We start from the raw sequence: 21217 nt of genomic DNA, 5'->3' as shown, positions 1-21217 counted from the left end.
GCTAAGGAGGGGGACCCCTGAACAAACAGTGGGTGCCTGTTGAATGCCACAGGCTGGAACATTCCTGGCTGGGCACAATGCTGGGGACACCTGGGCAGAAATAGTTCTGTAGGGACTGTACTGGGGCAGAGGGAGACCACACACGGCTACAGGTGAGCAAAAGCTCCTGCTTCTCACGTCATCTGGGGCTAAAGTGGCCCAAGAACTGTGGGAGCTGAAGAGATGAGAGTGCGTTCCATGAAACCACCTCTCGGGCTACTGACGGGGCCCAGTGAGCCCCAGCAAACATGTACCTGGTTCGCTGTCGATCTGGGTCAGCACATCTTCAATAGAGTCACCGTCGCTCCTCAAGGTCTCGGGATCAGGTGGGGTGTAGCCATGGCAGCGACACCAGTGAGCTATGTGCTTGGTTTTAAGGGGGGTCAGGTGGTGAAATCTTGGATTCTTCTCCAGGATTTCTTGTAAGACTTTTCGCATTGTCATTGCTCTTTGCCACTTAAAAACAAGTTTTTTTGAATCATAATCAGTTTCAAACTTAGCAGTGTGTTCAAATAAATCACCCAACCTGTAAATGACCATGCTAACTTGTTAGAATTTTTTTTTTTTAAATCTGATTGTGTTTTTAAAAAGTTTTAAAAAGAAGCAAAAGGTTAACTTTTACCTGATGTTCATGAAATAACACTGAAACTCCTAGGTCTGGCCTAGAAGGTTTTTCACCTGGTCTCCACCTGTGGTCTCCAGCTTCCCTCCCCGCCGAACTTCTCCGAACCCATCACACTAACCTTCTCACAGCTTCCTAAGCATGCCTTCCGACGTGCCACTTTCTCCTAGAGCCCCACCATCTGGCACAGTAGCCACCACATTGTAAGGACTCAACAAATACTTGGTTTCATTTTAATATATTGAAAAAGAAATCATAAAAGACGTTTAGAAATTTTTACCAATGCAGGAACAAGAAGTAGACCTTTCAAAGGCTAGCTACAAGTGTTTGAAGAGTGAGATTTTAAATGGAGGAAAAAATTCTACCAGTAAGTATTTAACAAAATACGCCGTAAATCTGATCACTGTTCCATAAGACAAGGTTTATGGAAGCAGCCAGAATGCCCGTGTATTCTGGTTACTGTCTTCCCAGGCTCCCGGTGGCAGCCCGCAGAGCAACTGGGATTACCTCGGCAGCTCTCCTTTTCCCAATGTTCCAGCCATAATACTGCTCCACAGACTTCGCAGAGAAACAGCTGGCGTCTTCACCTAGAACGCACATACCCAGCACGCTCTGAATAACGGTACGACTGAAATCAAATCTTCCTTGCTGGAGGTATGTCCGAAAGTTCCCCTAGACCTGTTTATGGGACCGGTGTTCCTACGGGCAAGCTCCCTGCGGCCTAACACAGAGGCCTTCTGCCTGAAAGGGAAGGCGGCTCACTCACCGTGGGAGCTCAAAGCAGCGCCCCGCGGACACCGGCTCCTCCGGCAGAAGAGGCTCCTCCGGCAGAAGACCGTCGGTGCCCCGCGCGCGAGGGCTGCCCCCCTCGCCCTGCGCTCACTAAGTGCTGTTGGGCAGCCCACAGCGCCTCTCTGGGCCTCAGTGTTCCTACCTGTAAGATGACTGCTGGGAAAGACGGTTTCTGACCCGCCTTCCAGCTCTAATATTCTGTCTCTGTGTCTAAAATTTTAAAACACAGAGATTTTTAATTTTTCCCTGCTGGGCTAGGCGAATGTCCCTGGATGCTGACTTTGAACTACCTCAGAATGACCCCCCAGACTTTAACCAAGGGAAAAAGAGGTAATTTCTTTGCTGTTAGGGAAAAAAATAAGCAGGGTAGTCTCCACTGGCCTATCATGTTCATATTCCCGTGAATGGGACGCGGTGACCTGCTCCCTCCCTGCCTGTAATGGCCGCAGCCATCTTGCTCAAGAGCGTCCACCCGAGTGCCAACAGCCTGTCCGCCCCCTGGAGGCGGCTGGTTCAGTCAGAACAGCTGGGGCTGAGAAGCAGGTGTTTCAGTCTTGCTGACCAGGGGCAGTGACAGAGCAGACTTCACTGCTGGAAGTCTTGATAATCATGCATTTCAACAAAGTGGGGGATAGTGAGCGATAGAAGATTAATGGCTCTGGAGTCAAACAGATCTAGGTTAGTATCCTTCCTCACCACCCGTAGCTAGCGATCTTGAGCAAGTTACTTAACCTTGCTTATCCTCCATTTTCTCATCTGCAAAATGGGAGAGGATACCACCTATCCCACAAGAGACCGTCAAAGCGCCGAGACTGCAGAGTCTGGCACATTGTAGGCAAATGCTTATTTCTTTCCTTATTAATAAATATTAAAAACTAATGCAATTTTAATTATATATTACAATTTACATACAGTAATAAATGTAAAAAATTCCTTCCATGGATCAAACACTGTGAAAGACCAACTGGTTGACCAAGGTATTGTGAACTCTAAAATCCTGCAAATGAGCTATGGTTAGAACTCAAACCACCTAAGGTAACTACCACACCCGTATTAATTTATAATACAAAATGATTTAAGCTGACTCAATATCCCAAGTAGTTCACAGCTTTAAAAATGCATCTATATATTCAGAATAATTGTCTTACTTTTTGCAGTGATTAAGGGGATCTTCTTTACTACTGCTGTTAGGAGTTGCTGGATAGTCTCTAAATGGTCTATCCTGAGAGGCATAAAAGAAAAGAATATTAAGGTAGTAAATACGGCAGTTTCTAGCCACATATATGTATGCACACACACGTGATTCATGTATATACTCCCTTCTTTCCAAGGGAATTAAAATTAACCAAGTATACTGGACATGTCTTTCCTTCCACAGATAGCCTTCTAAATGGCAAATTATGCCAATATCACATTTTATCACATATTAAAATAGTCACGTATCTTTTTGCAGTTGATTGCCACTAGGGCAGAACATTTCTATATACAAATGCCTGTTCTTAGGATTATTACAGCTCATGCTGTCACCAATCATGTGAAAGTGGCTGAGTTTCCACTGCCCCCAGTAATCTGACATACTTCAAAATACATGGTCAGAGGTGGGTTCCCAATTTGGAAATCAGAAAACCTCATTAAGTACTTCTAGAAGAATGTGTGTGTGTGGCCCATGAAAAGGCACCTGTTTATGACTAGGCAGGTCCGTGGATACTCAGGTGTAAAATGTATATACACCTGAGAATTACACCACGAGAAATTTCACGCCCACGGATTCAGCAAAGAAAGTAAGTGCTGTCAAGCTCCGCTGGAGGGAGCTCTGGGGGCGACAAGTGCAGGGCAGCACAGAAGTGATATCAGCTGTGCACCACGTGCTCACACCTGCTCACTGCGCGTGGGCAGAAGGTTTCCGCCCACCAAGGGGCTTACTTCTGTACACACACAACTCGACACACGCTCAGCTGTCACAGGTATGGGCTTTAAAAAGTACCATATACAACACCGAACGCACAACTGCCTTAGAAAGGACTGAAATAATTACTTAATGACATAGTTTCCCAGCTCAGAACTTTCTTCTGTTTTCACTGCTGTCTGACCCTCCTGAGGGAGGCAGCCTGGCCCGGGCGCTTCTGGTTCAGTCTTTACTACAAGGGAAGAGCAACAAGAAGAGAGCTGTCAGCCTTCAATGATGGAAGGACACGTGCAGGCAGAAACAAAAGCTCTTCCACTGACTCAGTGAGGAAACAGCCACACCAGCTGCTGTAGGGACACAGCCGGGGGACCGAGATGGCGCCCAGCGTCACAGGATCAGCAGATAAGGGAAGAACTGTTACCCTGGGTCTCAGGGGGAGCAACTCCAGGGTCATGACAAGGCGGGGCAATAAAGTGGCTTTTTATGTATTTCTTTAAAGGGCCAACCACACTGCTAAGTGATATCCCCCCCCCCCACGCATGACACATTAAAATACAATGCTGGCCTGTTCTAAGTTCTAGTATCCTTTTGAATATCATCTCTCCAGCTAAGTTTATCAACTTTCAGCATTATCTCAGCGTTCTGAGACATAAGGCAGAAAGCAAAAATCAGATCTGCTGTGCCTGGAAACAGCCAAGCGAATCTTCCCCAATCTACTGATGAAGATAGCAATGGCTCAGGTGCACGTGCCTCCCTGTACTTCCGCAGTCTTCTTGGATCAAAAGACCATGACCACACACTTTCTACCTCTGCATCAGCGTCCTGGCCTTCAATCTCCTCCCCTTACAACTCACCTTGCACATCAGCACCAGAAAATTTTCCTAAGTTACCTTTTTTGTGTCATTTCCACAGTCAACATCCTCAACACTTTCTTATGTAACGAGGGTCTACAAATGAGATCTACTCATACGTCCTCCCCCATTTAACTGAGGCATAACTTGCATAAATGCACAAATAACAAGTGTACAGTTCAACTGCCTATGTACACACTCACGCACACCATTCCGATCAAGACAGAGAGTATTCTGGGGCACCTGGTTGGCTCAGAAGAGCATGGGACTCTCGATCTTGGGGTCATGCCACAATGGGTACAGAGATTACTTAAATAAAACTCAAAAAAAAAAAAAAAAAAAAAGGTTGGAGTACTCCCAGTCCTCACCCAGGCTGCCTATGCTTTTGGCAGTTCGTGCCTGCCAATGATAACCACCTTTTACCCACTATGGATTTCACAGAACTGGAATCACACTGTACACAATCCTTTGCACAAGCATCTTTTTAGCTGTTAAAAATAACAATGCAGCGGACATCCTTGCATACGTCTTTTGGTAGATGGGCATACGCGTGCACTTCCTGGAAGTGTATTTGCTGGAACGTGGGGCAGATGTGCGCTTAGCTCTATGAGACAACGTCGAACTGCTTTAGTGCATCACCTTACAGTTCCATCAGCGGCGCACGCGAGTTCCCGCTGCTGCGCACCCTTGCCCAAGCTCGGCATGGCCAGCGCTTTAAATTTTGGTCATCTAACAGCATCTCGCTACAGCTTTAATTGCATTTCCTTGATAACTAATGAGTTTGCACATCTTCTCACATCTTTACGAGCTATTTGGATACCTTCTTCTGTGCCGTGTCTGCTCACATTTTTTGCTCTTAAAACATCTTTGCCCGAAGTTGTGAAGATATTCTACTCTTCTCTTCTAGAAAGTTTTACAATTTTACCTTTCACATTTAGGTCCATAATCCAACTCAAATTAATTTTTGTTTACGGTGTAAGGTTCATTGTTTCCCCAAATGGATATTATCTAATTAACCGAGCACTACTTATGGAAATGGACATCCTTTCCCTCCTGAATGTCATAAATCAAGTGACCATAAGCGTGTGAGTCTATTTCGGGGCTCTCTTTTCTATTCCACTATTCTGTCTACCCTTGACTACAACACTATCTCAATGCTGCCGCATTATAGTATGCAGATCTGGTGGTCCAAGTCCCCCACCTTTTTGTTCTTCAAAACTGCCTCAGCCGTTCTGGGCCTTTGCATTTCCACATCCATTTTAGACTTGGCCTGTCCATTTCTACACACACACAAAACAACGCTGTAGGCATTTTGGCGGGGACTATATTGATTCTGTTTGTCATTTTTGGGGGGAGAGCTGATAACACATCAGGTCTTTCCATAATATATATAATTTATTATACTTATAATAAATTACACTTGAGCCTTGAACAACTTGGAGGGTTAGGGGCGCCAAATCTCTGCAGCCAAAAACCCATGCATAACTTTTGATTCCCCAAAACCTTAACTATTAATAGCAATACTATTGACTGGAAGCCTTACTGATAACATAAATGGTTAACACGTATTTTGTATGTTATATGTATTATGTACTGTATTCTTACAACAGAGTTAGAGAAAAGAAAATATTAAGTAAATCAGAAAGAGAAAATATATAGTACTGTACTGTATCAAAAAAAATCTGTGTGTAAGTTTAAGTAATAAAAAGTTATTTATTCTCACTAGATTTCAAAGGAATACAAATTAAGACCTTAACATACCATTTATCTTTTCTCATATTAGAAAAGATTTTAAAATATCTTATGTCCGCAGCTTGGCAGGGTAGGAGTAAGGTGAATTATACGTGGGCTTGGAGACTGGTAGGCACAGTTCAAACCTGTGTTAAAGGGTCAACTGTATTTAAAATTTATTATATTTATAATGGTATATCCTTCCATTTATTTAGGTCTTTCCAATTTCTCGCAGAACTATTTAGTAGGTTGTTAGCACTTCATTTCTATGTAAAAATTAATTATTTATATGTATATATTGACTTGTATTTAATGACCCTGCTAATTTAATTTCAGTTAGCAATATATATTCCCCCAATCCCTAGTGATTCCAAGACTTCAAGAAACAGAAGAAGTCCTTAGAAAAAGTTCAGATACTCCAGCTCTTAGGCACAAGTATACTCACATTAATCTGGCCCTCAAACAACTACAGAATTATATAATTAGCATATTCAGGCTGCTAGAGAAATGAAAACATATGCTCTCAAAGACTTGTACATACAGACCCAAATTGGAAACAACCCCTAATGTCCACCAATAGAAGAAATGATAAACAAATGATGGTATATTCCTTATAATGTGAAATACTATTCAGGTACAATGTGTATGAATCCCAAAAACATTATGGTGAATAAATAAAACCAAACATATAAGAATGCATGTGCTTCCACTCATATAAAGTTAAAAAAATAGACACAACTGATCTACTGTAAGGGGAATCAGAACGTGGCTGCCTATGGGGGTTGGGAACTGACTGGAAGGGGCACAAGGTGATGAAAATTTCTGTATCTTGAATGGAAAATGGGTTACATGGGTTTATAACAAAAATTCATCAAATGGTAATGCTTAGTATGTCTTTGTATTTCAATATACAAGATTTCACCACAATTAAAGTAAAAACAGAGATGCTCTGACCCCAGTCCAAAATTAACTGAATCCGCATCTGCATGGGGAAGGCCTATGAAACCTAACTACCACTGAGGAGAAATGCTGGTCCTGGCTAATACCGGTTTTTTTATCAGCTATCTTCTGATCAGAGGTTGGCGAACTTTTCTTATAAAGGACCAATGAGTAAATATTTCAGTCTCTGTGGGTCATATGATCTCGACTGGAACTTACCAACTCCGACATGGCAGAGCGTCCTCAGATAACATGTAAATAAATGGGAATGGCTGGGTGCCAACTAATTTTATTTAAAAGAACAGGCAAGGGACTGTCATTAGCAAACCCATTTTATTGGTCATGCTGTAAGTTAAGAATCCACCTTTTCTCAAGACTACTGTGAAAGATCTGGCATGCCTGAAAAGCAGACGTACTTCAAATTCTGACTGCACTGCTTTTTAACTTTCAAGATTTGGGAAGCAGATACTTAGTATCTCCGAGCTTCAGTATCCTCAGCAGCAAAATGGGCGTAATAGCTATCGGCGGGTCCCGTGATAATGAGTGATCTATATAAAGCAGCTAGCCTGGTGCCTGGTACACCTGCACGTGGCAGCTATGGGCACTACGGATGTTATGGACATCAAGCGCTGCTCTCACCCACCGCACTACTTCCATCTACTCAGTAGTCAGAAACGCCCCCCTTGCCAGCCTGCCAAAACCTCACCCTGCCTGCAGCTCCTTTACCACAACTATACACCCCAGATAAGTTCCCCTAATTGGTTTACTTCCCCAAACAAGCCCTGAGTCTTTGTTTCTACTGCTCCTCAATGTGGCTCTCACTCTACTGCGCCCTCAAAATGCTTCACTCTTCTCAAGTCCAGGTTATAATCCATATTCCATAAAAATTCCTAAGCCTTCCATGCCCGCACCAACCCTGACCAGACATCCTAGACTGAAATACCGCAGCACTCACTTCCCAGATCACTTATCCTGCGTTCACCAGTCACTGCTTGCTGTCGACAACTCTCTCCAGCCTGATTACAAGTTCTTAGAGGGCAGAAATGATGCTTTATCCACCTCTGTTTCCCTCAGTGTCAGGTCTACTATATAAACACTCGGTAAATATTTCTGAAGCGACTGATTCCCAGAGGCTGAGATTCAAGGGACCCCGATTACAGTAACGACTTACACAAAACTTCCAGGCAAAATACCACGAGAAACTACCTACCTTTTGTAACAGCTGCTGGAGCAGAGCTGGGGGTAATCGGAGTTGGGGCGGCCACGGGCAGAATGGCAGGTGATTTGTTGGCAGAAAATGACTGAACCACTAACAGGTTTAAAAAAAAAAAAAAGGAGAGGATGTAAGAAATACAGAAATTATTACTCTCAGGTGACGGCCTCATTTTAGACGAATGGCACAAGAACAATTTCAGTACAACATTAAAAAGGTCCTTACTTAATATAGTGATATGACAAGGTCGGCTGTTTACTGACAATACCAGGGTAACTGAGCTATGATCTTCAACTGTGGAAATGGGGCTTGTCACTAAGAAAATAAAAATCCAATTAGCCTGAAACTCTCATAAATGCCTAAAATGCTCCCCCTCTACTGAACTTTAGAAATGGGGAGCTATTTAGAAACCAATGGGTCATCTGGGGTTCATGTTCAGTGCGAGAGTCGGTGCTCCAGAGTCCAAAGTGCCAGGGAGAACGGATGGCCAAAGGGCAGGCCGCACGGGGAGGGGCCGCCAGCGAAATGCAGCCGCGCGCCCCACACAGACGCGGACGCCAGCGCGCCCCACGGTGACGGACTCACCTTTATTCACAGGCATCAGGATAGTCTGTACCCCTCCGGATGTATTTACACTGAGTGGCTTGAGCTGGCTGGGGATCGTCAGGACAGCCTGCTGGGGACTGGACTGACTGGAGTGAATCTTCAGCAATCCTAAAACAAGTTGGAAGATAAGGCCAAGCTGCAGGTCAGATGCCTCCTTCAAGTCCAGCCCCCTTGAGCATTCACATTTTCTCCCAGGAGGAAGGTCTTAGACATTTACCCCTCAATAAACAGAGAGCTGGAAGCATGAGGCAAGGGATGTGGCAGATTTCACAATGGAACAATGATGTGACAGTGAGGATTGAGTTTTGCCCCACAATCATAAAGTAATACAGAAATTTCTGGAAAAGCAGAATAGAAAAAAGAAAAAAAGAGAAAGAGAAAAAGTCACCCAAAGTCCAACTGTGGAGACAACAGTATTAACATTTTAAGATAGTTCTTTTCTCCATGTTTGTTTTCTATGACAATTTCTTTGTTCTGTATACAGCTGTGATAGGTACAACTTGGATGTAAAATTTTATATTCTGATTTGGAGAACTGTCATTTTCCTACTTAAAGATCTTCTCTGGCTCCTGGCTGGCTAGGGAATGTTTTCAAAATTAGTTTCAAAGTATTCAGAGGTCACTTTAATCTGGTCTCAGTTTGTCTGTGTCCCCTTCACACCATCCCTATAGATCGAATACTTTGAAAATCTGTGTACTCGCCATGCCTTCTAACTTCTACCTCTGTGCAGCTCTTATTTTCCAAACATAAGACATTCCCCACTTATCTTTTTTTTTTTTAAAGTAAACTCTACCCACAATGTGGGACTCAAACTCAAGACCCCAAGATCAGGAGTGGCATGCTCAAGTGCCCAAGCCAGCCAGGCACCAACCCCACCCTTACCATTCTCGAAAGGGTCATCCTCTCCCATTTTCCTTTAGGGGTAACTTCCATATTCCTATTTCCCTTACACAATTACTGGAGGCATTCAGAGGGCAGGTAAAAAATGACAAAGGGCTTCTATTATGAGACAGCACACAAAACACAACATAAACACATGCTGTCACATAACAACTACTTAAAAACAGCATTCAAGGGACGCCTGGTGGCTGTGGGTTAAGCATCGGACTCTCGATTTTGGCCCAGGTCGTGATCTCAGGGTGGTGAGATCGAGCCCTACGCCAGGCTCTGCACTCAGCAGGGAGCCTGCTTAAGATCTGCCCCGCCCCCTCCTCCAACCGCTCACAGGTGCCCGCTCTCTAAAAAAAAACAAAGAAAAACACAGGATTCGAGGCTTAAGATACTTAAAGGCATTGGGAAACAGTGGGTGTGAGTAAAAGGAAAGGAATCATCTTAAATACTTTCTGAAACAAAGCCTTAAATAAAAAAGAAACTCTTTCTTTGGAATAGATGAGGGTCAAATCAGTCAGCTGGTAAGTTCTTGCCGAGATGTGCCCTCAGAGAACAACAATGACCTGGTTTTTCATATTTTTTAAACCCTTGTTTTTATTAAACTATTACACGCTTATCAGTTGAAAAGTAAAAAAGTGCTAAACAGGCTTTTAATTAAATACAGCCCTTCTTTCCTCCACCTCTCCGTCCTCATGTGGTTCCTCAGCAGCGTCCACTTTCAACCCTTTTGGCTCTTTCTTTTAATATTTATCTCCGTAACTTTAAAAGACTGTGTATACTGCAGGCCTTGATTCTGATGTAACGTTGTGATGGTACACACTGACTTGCTATTGGGGCAGACAGGCGTTTTAAAGCCACCAGTACTGTTCTCTGTTGAGCCAAAGAACACCGTAACACCATTGTGTTCTCTGGAGGTAATATTTCCTCTTTTTTTCAGTTCTTAGTTCTCCTTCAACATCTTACCAAGTCTTCCCACTTCCTTCAAAAACGCTATAAACCACCACCCCTTTCTATAACTCTCCCTACAGCCGGTTCTCCTAGATACCTTCCAGTTCCACTCTAAGAGATAACTTTCCCTAGCTCTCTGATCTGCCCCACTCTGTCTTCTAGGCCTGCGGCCCCACTGCCATCCTAGGACATCCTTCACCATTACCCTGAAAATTCCCTTTGCCTTCCTCTATACTGGATCCTGTTTCTTCCTCTTTCTTGCTCTATACCTCTTCACTCTGGTAAAAAATATGTATTTTAGCAATGTCTCGAGACAGGGAGCATAAGAAATAGAACTTTGCCTGTCAGAAAATATTTCTAACCTCATTCTCAGGAATGATCTGGCTGACAAGAGAATTCTTGACTAGAAGTCATTTTCCCCTAGAATTTTGAAGAGAAGGATCATAGCTTCCAGCACGGCTGAGAAGCCTAATGATAATGTAATTTCTGAACTTTCCTGTTTCTTCTTCTGATGGCTTGTAAGATCTTGCCCTTGTCCTTGGTGTTCTGATTTCATGAACAAACTGTGCCTGCGTGTGAGCCGTCTTTCACTCGCTGTGCTAGTTTGTCCCTTCAATTGTGAGATAAATTGTTTAGTTTCTTGGATCCTTTCCTTCCCACTATCTTCTGTTTTCAGTCAAAGTTCTTAACATGACCTACAAAGACCCTCTGTGACTTGGCCCCCATCACTCTGTGACTTTATGTCCCAGTATTATTTCCCTTGTTCACTCTGCTCCAGTCACAACAGGAACTTTGTGCAAAATACTCCATGACGCACACAAAAAATCTGATTAAAAAATTAATGGTTATACCTCTGTAAAAATAGAGTCGACGTATACACACAAAATTAACGGGCAGCAGAAAATCGTTTGGCTTTTCTATGAAAACATTATATAAAAGAAAGTTTCATCAGCAGCATCTCAGGAAATGAGAACTTAAAGCCAAGAGTTTATTTACTTCATGTTAAAAACTTAATTATAAAAGGGGAAGGCAGGGGTGTCTGGATGGCTCAGTTGGTTAGGCATCCAACTCTTGATTTTGGCTCAGATCATGATCTCTGGGTGGTGGGATCAAGCCCGCACCGGGCTCTGTGCTCAGTGGGGATTCTGCTGGAAATGCTCTCTCTCCCTCTCCCCCTCCCCCCAACCCCCGCTCAAGTTCTCTCTAAAAAAAGAAAAGGAGAGGGCATTTATTTCTCATAAAGTAATCCTCTATTTCTACAAGTTTTTTTTTAAAGATTTTATTTATTTATTCGACAGAGATAGAGACAGCCAGCGAGAGAGGGAGCACAAGCAGGGGGAGTGGGAGAGGAAGAAGCAGGCTCATAGCAGAGGAGCCTGATGTGGGGCTTGATCCCGTAATGCTGGGATCACGCCCTGAGCCGAAGGCAGACGCTTAACTGCTGTGCCACCCAGGTGCCCCCTCTACAATTTCTACTCCAGTCCTAACACAGCGCCTGCAAACATTCCGTTAGCAGAGAACAGCACTCCTATATCAGAACTTGGCCAATGGTAACTGGTAGGTGAAAGTCATCAGAACTACCAGCCTTACTCTTTGGTCTCAAACCACCCAAAAAATAAGACATGGGGACTTGGAAACACATATGAAATAGAGTAATAACAGCAATAAGAATAACAATACCCACAATCTTTTATCCAAAGGTACTAAGGTGCGTGTGCGTGTATCAACATATGTTTATATGCGTGTGTGTACACGCATCTCAGTCCTACTCAGCGTCAGCTGGTAAGCTGTTATCAATCTGCAACAAGGTAATACAGAAGCTAAGAGTGTTCAGAAACTCTGTAACAGTGTGACACTGCTGTGACATTTCTATTGGATTTTACAGGAGTATCTGTCTGTGGTGGACTGCAGAACAACAAAAGTGATCTCTCGAGTCCGAGAAGCAATGCTGTGTATTCTATCAGCCCGTTGGCATCTGGGCAGCACACTGTAATCAAGCACATCAGTACTTCTGTGGCCAAACACTAATATTCATAGTCAGTCATATTAACAGCCTGTCCAATGGAGGTCAGATTTCACACTAAAATTAGTTATGCAAACAAAGAAACAAACACCTTTGGTTTTCACAGCTTTTTTGGACTTTAGAATTCAAGGGAATGTGGACGAGGAGACTACACCATGCTAATAGTGGGAATTATTTATGTAACGGCTACCACATGTCACACAGCAGTCTAAGCATTTCCATACCGATTCATTTAATCCTCTCAACTGTATGAGGTGGGTATTATTATCAACCTCATTTTACAGCCAAGGAAACTGAAGCAAGTTACTTTAACTAAGGCAGTCTGGCTCCATGATTTGTGCTGTATGTTAACCAAAGAAGTGAAAGGCACACTCTTCTGGGGCCATTTGGTGTGGGCGCAGAGATATCATCCATCTTACCAGACCACATGCTTGTCACTCTAACACTACCCAGTATAATAACTACTGTTAAAAATCATGACTTAGAGTCATCAAGGCTGGTATTTTATATACTTTATTTATGAAAGTATGTTTTAGAATGTGTTCCATTCAAAACTGATGACAAAAAAAAAAAAAAAAGGAAAGGAAATGGTAATGTAAGGAGAGTAAACTCCCAGTTCTCCACAAAGTTATGTGATAAGAGCAGCTAAAATATTTCACAGAGCTCCAGATGGCTAAAATTTTATTATATCATTTAAAAATTATCATTCCATCCATAAACCATTTCAGACTTAAGGATTTAGGTGTAGATTTTAAGAATAAATTATCAAAAAAGCAGATTTATGGAAAATATTGCTGAGTTAATTATTTTTAACAACTTCCTATACAAAATATCATTTAAGACCTTCCCAAAAGAATCTAACCCAAAGAAGGGAGAGAGAAAGAATGTCCTTATGATACAACTGACCTGACACGGTAGCCTTCCCGGAGATGGGGTTTGGCGTGGGCACCAGGGACGTGGCGCTGATGACGGAGGGAGCAGTGGCCTTGCAGGGTCCCATGGGGGCCTGGCTCACACACACTGCTTGCTGCCCAGAAGTTTTCACTACAGAACCTACAGCAGATGATGTGCTGGGAGTTGTTCCTTCCGACTGCTCACACGCGGGGCCAAAAAGAATGGAAATGAAGAAGAAAGCCGTGTAACTTACTTAGAACAGTGATTGCTATGTAGTATATTCAATAAATATCCTCTGTTACCTATTATTTTTGCCTACCTATTAAATGCCATGCCATTTAAAAAGATTGCCTCTCTCGTTCAGTGTTTCCAACACTTTCAGAGTTCACGGACTAGAAAAATTTTTAAACTTTAAAACATGGAGGTATCAGAGGGTTACCACATTAAAAACAATAACAACAACCGAAAAAACCCCAACACCCTCACCATCTATTATACCACTTTATAAAAGGATATTTCGACACCAAAAAGAGGAGGACATAATCTCAGGATATACAAATGGAATAAAACGAGTTTTATTAAAAACTCACTATAATATTTTAACAGTTGTCTCATTCACCCAACCAACATCTACTACATGGCAGGCGCAGTGTTAAATGCTAGGGCCCAGAGACAACCACCCTTGAGGAGGACAGGGCTAGCAGACTGTGATGAGTGCCATGGAGGCACAGGTACAAGGCATTATTAAAACTGAGAGGAAAATTACTGTTTCTGTCTAGGGATGGGGAGGGATAGTACAGGGAAAAGCTTCATGTACAAATACGGCACTTGAGGGGAATCTTCAAGATTTAAGACAGGAAAGGGGGAGACGAGAGAATGTTTCTTGGCAGAAGTTGGCAGAAGACAGTAGGTAGAAAGAGAAGCATGAAAGAACATGGTAGGAGCTACAAAGTAGAGTGGTATGGATGGGCATATAAAAGGCAGTAGGAGGAGATAAAGCCTGAAAAGCAAGAAAAATCAGCTTCAAAAAAGACGTTAGGGTGCCAGGACAATTCAGGGGGGAAACAGGCTTCGAATGTTGCTGGGCCAACTGGCTATCTACATACGAAAGAATGAAGTTTGGCCCCTACCTCACACCATATAAAAATTAACTGAAAATGGATCAAAGACCTACATATAAGAGCTAAAACTATAAACCTCTTAGAAAAAACTATTGGCTTAAATTTTGTGATTTTGGATTAGGCAACAGTTTCTTAGCTATGATATCAAAAGCATAAGCAATAAAAGAAAAATAAATAAACGACTTCATCAAAATTAAAGTTTTGTGGTTTTCAAAGAGTACCACCGAGAAAGTGAACAGACGGCCCACAGAGTGGGAGAAAATTTTTGCAAATCTCAGGAGAGACTTGTATCTAGAGTATCTAAAGAACACTTAACTCAATACTAAAAAAGACAATAAATAACCCAACTAAGTAATGGGCAGAGGATCTGAAGAGACATTTCTCCCAAGAAGATACAGAAATGAACAATAAGTACATGAAAAGATGCTCAGTATCATCAGCTATCAGGGAAACGCAAAATCGAAACCAAAATGAGAAACCATTTCACACCCACTGGCATAGCTACAGCAACAACCAACTGGACAAGAACAAGCATCAGCAAGATGTGAAAAAACCGAAGCCCTCATACTCTGCTGATCGGAGTCTAAAATGGTGCAGCTGTCTGGGAAAACTGTTTGTCAGTTCCTCAACACGTGAAAGTTTATGATATGATCCAGGAATTCCTTTTTTATGTATACAGCCAAAAACCCAAAAACACAGGATTATACAAAATCCTGAACACAGATGTTCACAGCATTATTCATTATAATCCAAACGCAGAAACCATCCAAATATCTGTCAACTAATAAATGCATAAACAAAACGTGGTATGGCCACAAAATTGGATATTGACTATTCAGCTATAAAGAAGTACTGATACATGCTACAATCCAGATGAACCCTGAAAATATTAGAGGCCAGACACAACAAAGATCAGTGGTTGCCTAGTACTGGGGGGCGGGGGTGGGGGGTGGGGTGGAGGAGGGAACAGGGAATGACCGCTATTGGGTATGGAGTTTGCTTTAGGAGTGATTAAACATCCTAAAACAGATAGTGGTGATGACTGCACAACCTTGTGACTGTAATAAAAACCACAGAACTGTACACTTGAAAATGGAGAATTTCATGGCATGTGAACTGTATTTCAGATTTTTAAAAAAGGTAACTATGACCCACTGGTACACCTGCTAAAGATCTTATGCTTTTATTACTTTCATGTTTCATTACGATTTTCTACTGTCACCTTATCCTCACCGGCTGGGCAGGACCATTTGCTGAGAGGGCCACAGCTGGGGAAGTGGCGGTTGTGATAACCCCTCCTGCCACTCTCAGCATTGTGGTTCCAGGCTTTGAGAGTTGCGAGGTGGCTGGCACAGACTTCAATGTGCTATCAGATATTTTCATTAGCGATGCTTGTCCGCCAGGGGCTGCCTGCAGAAACAAAATGGGTTGAAGTAATAATGTTGCCCTGGTTCATAGGCACAATTTATTCCTTACCTACGCAGGGCCCAAGAATTAGAGCATATCCAAGAAAGTCTTGCTAATCAAAAACATAGGAGGTTTTTGTGCACCTTTCCGATAAGCTCTCAACTTTGACTTTTTACGTACAGATGTTCCTTTACCCCTAACGTAGAGCAAGTAAATGAATCCATTTGCAAGTCACCATTTGGCAGCAGTAACTTCAAAGATAACAGGTCGTGTGTTATCAAAATAATTGAGTCCAAAATGCTCTTAAATGCACATGTAATCTTTCAACATGAAAATCTAAATAAGATGGGCCAGACTTAAATGGGTACGTTAAGTGCTCTAGGCTAGTACCGGCTCAGCATTTTACTACCACTCAATAAATTTAGTACCCATTCAACAAATTACAGTCTTAGTGGGTTAAATCAAGGTTTAGCAAACTTATCCTGTAAATGGCATAAGTATTTACAGCAATGCAGGCCATATGGTCTTTGTTTCAACTCCTCAGCTCTATGATTATAGCATGAAATGGGTGTGGCTGTGTGCCAAAAAATTATTTATAAAAATAGGAAGCCTTGGGCATAGTGTGCGGACCGCTGGTCCAAACGATTGCTTAGTGCCCAAATTAATACACCCCACAAGCAGATACCATTCTTCACTCCCCGAGGACTTACTGTGTCAGGAATGGAGGAAAGCACTTTTACATACCTTAGGTCATTCAATCTTTTCATAAACTTTATAGGTAGATTTTAGTCTCATTTTACAGAGGAAGAGATTAAGCTCAGTAATTTTACCCGGGTCACACAGTAACTGGAGGGGCCATGATTAGAATCCAGAAGTAGGAGCCATGGCATAGTTTGCATTGGAGTCTGATGCAAATTAGAACCACAACGAGGTATCACTTCATACAAAAATGGCTAAAAATAAAAGACAGTCCTCCGTGTTGTGGAGGATGTAGGACAACTGGAACTCTCACATTATTTATGGGAGAGTCAAATGGTACAAGCACTTTGCAAACCATTTGTCAGTTTCTTATAAACTTTCGTACACACAGATACTTACCCTAGGACCTAGCTATCCTACCGTATAAAAGAGCGATACAAAAATATTCATAACAGTATGGCTCATAATCAAAACTGGAAATAATCCAAATGTCCACAAACAGAAGAATAAAAGTCATACAACAAAATCCTACTTAAGAATAAAAAAGAATAAACTACCGATACACATATGGATAAATCTCAAAAACACGTTGGAACAACAGAAGCTAGACATGAAAGACTATATACTATATAATTTTACTGACATGAAGTTCAAGAATAGACAGAGATTAGCTCATCTACGGTGACAGAAATAGGAAAATGATGACTGAAAGGGAAATGAGGGTATGTTTTAGAGTGATGGAAATGTTCTGTGTCTTGACTGGGACAGTGCTTGCATGAGTTTATACATTGGTCCACACTCATCGAACAGTACCCTTATGATCTGTGCATTGTTTTCTGTAAATAATACTTACTGAAAAGCAATGGTAATTGTTCTGCTGTGGCAGAACAGGGAGAACGCCACTATCCTGGCTGCAACCATAAGCAGGGAAGAAGAAATAAGCTAAGATTTTAAAGAACTGCCTGAAGAATTCTGGGGCCTCATATCTGTTTAAATACTAACTGCATCTGACCAAAGGGAAATTAGTACTCAAAGAAACCAAACACTACTAATATGAAAAGATCAATGATCAAGAAAAAAAAGAGAAGATGCATAACTATCATAATCAAGAATGAAAGGGGGGGGCGCCTGGGTGGCTCAGTTGGTTAAGCATCTGACTCTTGATTTCAGCTCAGGTCATGATCTCAGGGTTGTGAGACCAAGCCCCACAGCAGGCCCCATGCTGGGGTGGAGCCTGCTTAAGATTCTCTCTCTCCCTCTGCCCCTCCCCACCAACTCCCAATCCCCACTCAGGCACTCTTGCTCTAAAAAGAAAAAAAAAAAAAGAAAGAAAGAAAAAGAAAAGGGGGCCATCACTAAAGATTTAATAATTAAAAGGATAATAAAGGAAAATTATGAACAATTTTATTCTAGTAAATTCAACCACTTAGATGAAATGGACACACTCATTTAAAGAGACAACTTACCAAACCTCCCTCAAGATAAAACAAATAACCCGAATAGTTCTAGTAAATAAATTGAAACTGTAGTGAAAAATCTTCCCAATCAACAAGCTCCAGGCCATTATGACTTCACTGGTATATTCTAAACAGTTAAGGAAGAAACAATACCAATTCCACATAAAATCTTCACAAAAAAGTAAACAGGAGAGAAAAGTTTCCAACTCGTTTTAGGCCAGCATTACTGGTATCAAAAGCAGACAAGAATTACAAAGAAAACCACTGACCAATAATCCTTACAGAAATTCTAAACAAAATTTTATCAAATGAAACCCAACAATATATTAAAACAGGCTAACTTGTCAAAACCAAGTGGGTTTTCCAGAAGTACAGGGCTGGTTTAATAATTTAAAAAAAAATTATGTTTTTTAAGTAATCTCTGTGCCCAATGTGGGACTCAAACTCATAACCCTGAGATCAAGAGTCACATGCTCCACCAACTGAGCCAGCCGGGGACCCCTTGGCTTAACATTTTAAAAATTAATGTAATTCACCACATTAACAAAAAAAGAAAAACCAAATGATCTTCTCAATAAACACAGAAAAAACACTGGACAAAAATCCAATATCCACATTTCATGCTTTGAGAACTAGTGATTTACACACAGAGAAAAGGCACTGTTTTCTGATAAACGGTGTCATACTGCTACATCCTCTATACCTTGTCTGCTTCATTTGGTAAATTTCTGAGATCCGGCAACAGATTCTCCTGCAGGTGATTATGACATCCCTCACCCAGCTAAAAGTCCGTCGTTATTCTTTGGCTCATACTAAAGAATGCGGTAGAAATGTGTACCGAATCCCTACAGCATTTACTTTTTATAGCTGACCCTCGAACAACAGGGGTTTGAGCTACACAGGTCCACTTATATGTGGGTTTTTTTTTAATTGTTATTTTAAGTAGGCTCCATGCCCAATGTGGGGCTTGAACTCACAACCCTGATAATCAAGAGTCACACACTCCACTGACTGAGCCAGTCAGGTGCCCCGATGGGTTCTTTTGTTTTGTTTTTAAATAAATACAGTATAGTTCTGTAAATACTTCTTCTTCCTTATGATTTCTTATTAACATTTTCTTTTCTCTAGCTTACTTCATTGTCAGAATAGAGTATATGATACATACAATGTACGAAATGTGTGTTCATTGTTCATGTTCTTGGTAAGGCTCCTGTCAACGGTAGGCTATTGATAGTGGGGGAAGTCCAGTTATACGTGAAATTTTCCACTGCATGAGAGGCTGGCGCCCCTAACCCCCACACTGTTCAAGGGTCAACTGTACATGGATATGTGGCTGTCATCACATATTACACTATTCAGAATCTCCTATATGAAGCTCCTCCAGAGAAATTTTAGAATGAAGTATCAAGAAAATTTTGTTTCTTTCAAGGAAATATTATGTAGGTATTTTTTTTGCCTCTCACAAACAGTGTGAATTTCATAACTGATCATGCTTCCGATTTGCTTTGTCAAAAATTATTAATTATACAGGACATAACTGTTCGCATTATCTAAGAACTCTCTGGCCTTATCTTCTCATTCTACTTATAATTTTCCCAAATCTCAAGATTTTATTCTTATTTTTCTATACTACTTTATTGTTCATTTTCTCATGCAATCTTAATTTCTTTGTGGAAACAGATAAGCTGTAAACGTTTAAATAAATCCCATCATCAGCCTGTATCTGGCATATGTGTGTATTTACCTGGGTAAACAAAGTGGTTTTCTGTCCGGAGATGACTTTTAATGTTTGTTGTCCTTGTGCAGAAGATGTGCTGACTCCTAGTGTTCCTTGGACCACTGACCCAGTAGTCAGCTGTTTTCCAGATGTCTGGGGTGATGGCTGACCAACTAAAAATGTGCCCTAAGTTAGAAACAAATAAAGACCTACTCAGTAATTTGTTAAATTCAAACGACTTGCCCTGACTCTTTAAATCACAAGGTCCCATGTAACAAGCTACAATGCCCCCCCTTCAATTCTGCAACTCAGCCAAAATAACTGAAGAGAAAAGCTCTGCTCGTGGTGTCGCTATCAAGAGCTGCCCCCACTTCTGAGACTCGGCACAGCAGTTATGGAGCAGGCTGCTGGAAACTCAAGGACAACCTGGTCCTTAAATCTAAATTATTCAGAGTGGTAACTACCCATCCTTCTTAATACGAACATCTAGACCAAAATTCCACGACCTTCCTTAGGGAGGAGTCAAGACTCTGAAAGCAACGAGGGGAAAGAAGGTAGAAAGTTGTTCCTAACCATGAATCCAATCTCACTCCAAGTACCAAAACTTGATAGTAGCTCTCTGGGTACTCCCTTCTAAAAGAATTTTCAACGGCCTATTAATACTGCTCATTACCTCATCGATTCGGGAGGCAACAGCATAGCAAAAATCCTTCTTTGAGTCTGAAAGCTCTGGGTATACATCCAGATTCTAGGACGGCTTAGCAGAGAGATCTTGGAAACGTTACTTATGTCTTTCTGAATCTCTATGTCCCCTTCTCTCAAAACGAAACAAGCCCCAAATAATACAGATTTACAATGTGGCTGAAACGTTAGTACTGACTCCTGATCCGAGATGTAAAGATAAATCTACTATAATTAAAGGCAGTTGTTAAATAATGAAAGAATTTGAAGGATACCAGTCACAAGCGATCAGACCTGAGGAGTCTGCTTCAGGATGTAAGATGTGTAAGTCAGGTGCTGGGAGATCCCTCCAGGGCCGGCAGGGCTCTGGGTCCCTCCTGTTCCTGTTCCTCCTCCTCCTCCACCGCCTCCACCTCCACCACCGCCACCGCCTCCACCGCCACCGCCGCTTCCACCGCCACCGCCGCCGCCCGCAGCTGAGCCGGACTGGAGGTCTGAAAATACAACGGAATGACAGCAACATCATCAGTAGTAGTCAGAGGCTTACTGGAGAACAGACGAGCCCAGAGGGACGTTTCCTTTACAGCAACAGTCCTTCCCTTTCCTATTTTCTCCCCCCTTTTTTATGGTAATATACCTATTCTGTGACAAGAGTAAGGAGAAGGTCCTAGAATTAAGGA

General features: G+C 42.0%; 1 protein-coding gene across 5 annotated transcripts in view; it reads right to left on the bottom strand.

The window, feature by feature from the left end:
- YEATS2 (YEATS domain containing 2) overlaps positions 1–21217 on the bottom strand; it is a 113800-nt gene that overhangs the window by 9211 nt on the left and 83372 nt on the right. For all 5 annotated transcript variants that reach the window (XR_015724144.1, XM_045776586.2, XM_045776585.2 and 2 more), the window contains 10 exons: positions 20832–21031; positions 19884–20042; positions 15810–15986; positions 13468–13651; positions 8679–8807; positions 8091–8189; positions 3489–3591; positions 2602–2675; positions 1169–1248; positions 294–495 (listed from right to left, as the gene is read on the bottom strand). Coding sequence is in view for 4 of the 5 variants with exons in the window: in XM_045776586.2 (XP_045632542.2) it covers positions 294–495; positions 1169–1248; positions 2602–2675; positions 3489–3591; positions 8091–8189; positions 8679–8807; positions 13468–13651; positions 15810–15986; positions 19884–20042; positions 20832–21031 (1407 nt within the window). In the remaining variant the exon portion in view is untranslated. The remainder of the gene's footprint in view (positions 1–293; positions 496–1168; positions 1249–2601; positions 2676–3488; positions 3592–8090; positions 8190–8678; positions 8808–13467; positions 13652–15809; positions 15987–19883; positions 20043–20831; positions 21032–21217) is intronic.

This window comes from Ursus americanus, chromosome 4 (assembly GCF_024610735.1).
Source record: "Ursus americanus isolate L20-20 chromosome 4, mUrsAme1.1.p, whole genome shotgun sequence".
Classification (NCBI taxonomy): domain Eukaryota; kingdom Metazoa; phylum Chordata; class Mammalia; order Carnivora; family Ursidae; genus Ursus; species Ursus americanus.
This window is presented reverse-complemented; position numbering and strand designations above follow the sequence as displayed.